Raw genomic sequence first — 2,425 nt, 5'->3', positions numbered from 1 at the left:
AAAATAATGTTTTTAATGTTTATTTTTAATGTTTTTCAAATGTTTTTTACTTGGTTTCAACAATTTAGTCTTTATACATTAATCTGTTTTGGTATTAAATAATATAAATTAAATACGTTTTTCCAATTTCTGTTTTTACATTCATATGTTCACTATTTTTCGTACTGTCCATCAAAGTCTTAACATTAGAGTAGCCGGATTGTACTTCTGTTTTTTCGAAACCTGCTTGCGTTTTTATCTAATGTACTATGCCTTTCCCAGTCGTTTTGTAAGATCATACAGATTATTTAAACAAAAACAATTATCTAATTAATTGTAATTAATTCCAGTTAATATAACTTATATAATTCAAATTATTGTAACAACGTGAATTGATTATTTTCCACACAATTGTTTCGCAACGTCGGTTTTTATAAACAAACAAAATATATTAATGCCAAAAAAACGTTTGTTCATAAAAACGTGTGAACAGTCAGCTGCACAGTTTTATTAAAATGTTATCAATCCGTTCCTATTGCTAGCTAATCTATTGGCCATGCAACAAACTTATTTTATTTTATTTTATTTCAAGTATTTTTAGTATGCCTAATGGAAAAAAATATGAATGAACAGCAGGTTTTATACAAAATTCTTCTTATCGGATTCTATTGAGCTCTACAGAGTTTTTTTCCATAAAGCAGTCAACTCGCATGTTGACTCTTAAAGCAATAAATAAAATAATAATAATTCACTCAGCAAAGTACAAAACTAAATAAAAAAACTGAACAAAAAGTCTTTGATGTGAGTAAGCAACAACTACGTTCAGGTAAACCCGTGCGTATTTGCCTGCGCAGGCTAGCCGGAGCGTGTGTAGGGCTCGTTAAACAGGACTACATACTACGTTTTCGGACCACATAAATGAAGTGGCAATAAGAAAAATTGCAGCATTTTAAATTACGTTTGGTAAAACGCTTAAGTTTTAAAACAATCAAACTTTTAGCAAAAATTTACCGTGCTTAAAAAACGACACAAAATCAAACTGCAAAGCATGCTTAAATGCAGGCCCGGAACTGGGAGGAGGTAAAGGGGGCAAGCGCCCCAAGCGGCAAATTTCATGGGCGGCAATGTTTGAGAAGTTTTAAAATTTAAAAATTAATTCACATTTGTCAAAATTTGTAGCTTAGGGTTGTATCATAATAATAGCGTACAGAGTTTTACTCCCCTTGGCAAATGCGCTAATTCCGACCCTGTTTGAATGCTTGATAACGAGATTTTAAAATATTTGGAAATAGTATCAGTAACATTATTAGAAAAACTAGTCAATCACCTGAACATTTTCAGGAGGTCCCGAATTATCTGTTCTAAAAACAAAACATAAAGCATGCTTGAAGCCTTCCAAAACTATACAGTCATTTCTTGAAAGACCTCTAGGATCGATTGGAGTCGGGCCAGGATTGTTAGGGTAACCACCAGGATGAAATGATGCAACAATGCTTTTATTTAAATATTTCCATCGAAATAACTTTGGAACTGCAGGCGGCGGTGTTCCAGCATTAACTCCAACTGATATACTATTGATGCCTTTATTTAGCAATGATGAAATCACGCCTTGAGATAAGCCTAACAAAAACGATAATTAATTTAACAAAAAATTTGCAAATAAACGTTATTTAAAGTTGATTTTAAATTTTAATTAATCAAAAGTACGCTGAATTCATTGAAAAAAGTGACAAACTATATCAAATAAAAAAATGTGTTGACATAAACCCAATTGCGAGAGTATGTCTTGCTCCATCGTTGTTATATAAACAATGTCTAAATAAATGGCTACAAAATGATGATCACACGATTCAAGTTTTGTGGCTTTTTTACTAACCATTTTAATAATTTGGATAAAGAAAGTTTCAAAATTTCTGTTAATGAAATTTATAATTCTGATGATGTCCGTTGATGTCGAGCTGTAATGTGGTACTTGTACTCGAGTACCACTCGAGTACCAATTTGAAGTACTTGTACTTGACATCTAAGTACTCGTACTTGTAAGTGTTGTTTTACAATGTACTCATACTTAGTCTATTAATAAATTATTTTATTTATTTGACTTTTTAAACCATTACTTTATTTTATTTCCCATACTTTTCATACTAAAACATTTTTTTCTCCGTAATTTATTTTTCGTTATAATTTTATTCTGTTGTCTTGCATGCTGTAACAGTTTGTGCATTTATTAGATTCTGATTTTTTAAAGAATAATAACAAAACTTGTACTTGAAATCCGTGCAAGTACTTTGGGGCCGTCCATATAGGATGTCACGCTTCAAGTGGGGGAGAAGGATGGTCTAAATATCTGTGACACTTAGTGACGAGGGAGAGTAAACGCAATTATGACGTCCATTTTTTAAATAAACAAGACAATAAATAAATTTTCTTTCTTATGTATGCGCAT

General features: G+C 31.3%; 1 protein-coding gene across 1 annotated transcript; it reads right to left on the bottom strand.

Moving 5' to 3' along the window:
- Positions 1-1,294: 1,294 nt before the first annotated feature.
- Positions 1,295-1,858, bottom strand: HELRODRAFT_158522 (hypothetical protein; the record flags this gene model as incomplete). The annotated part of the gene is made up of 2 exons (XM_009010570.1): positions 1,295-1,599; positions 1,747-1,858. The coding sequence occupies 2 exons, from the start codon at positions 1,856-1,858 to the stop codon at positions 1,295-1,297; spliced, it is 417 nt and encodes a 138-aa protein (XP_009008818.1).
- Positions 1,859-2,425: the final 567 nt, after the last annotated feature.

The sequence above is a fragment of the Helobdella robusta genome, assembly GCF_000326865.2.
Source record: "Helobdella robusta unplaced genomic scaffold HELROscaffold_1, whole genome shotgun sequence".
Taxonomy (NCBI): domain Eukaryota; kingdom Metazoa; phylum Annelida; class Clitellata; order Rhynchobdellida; family Glossiphoniidae; genus Helobdella; species Helobdella robusta.
This window is presented reverse-complemented; position numbering and strand designations above follow the sequence as displayed.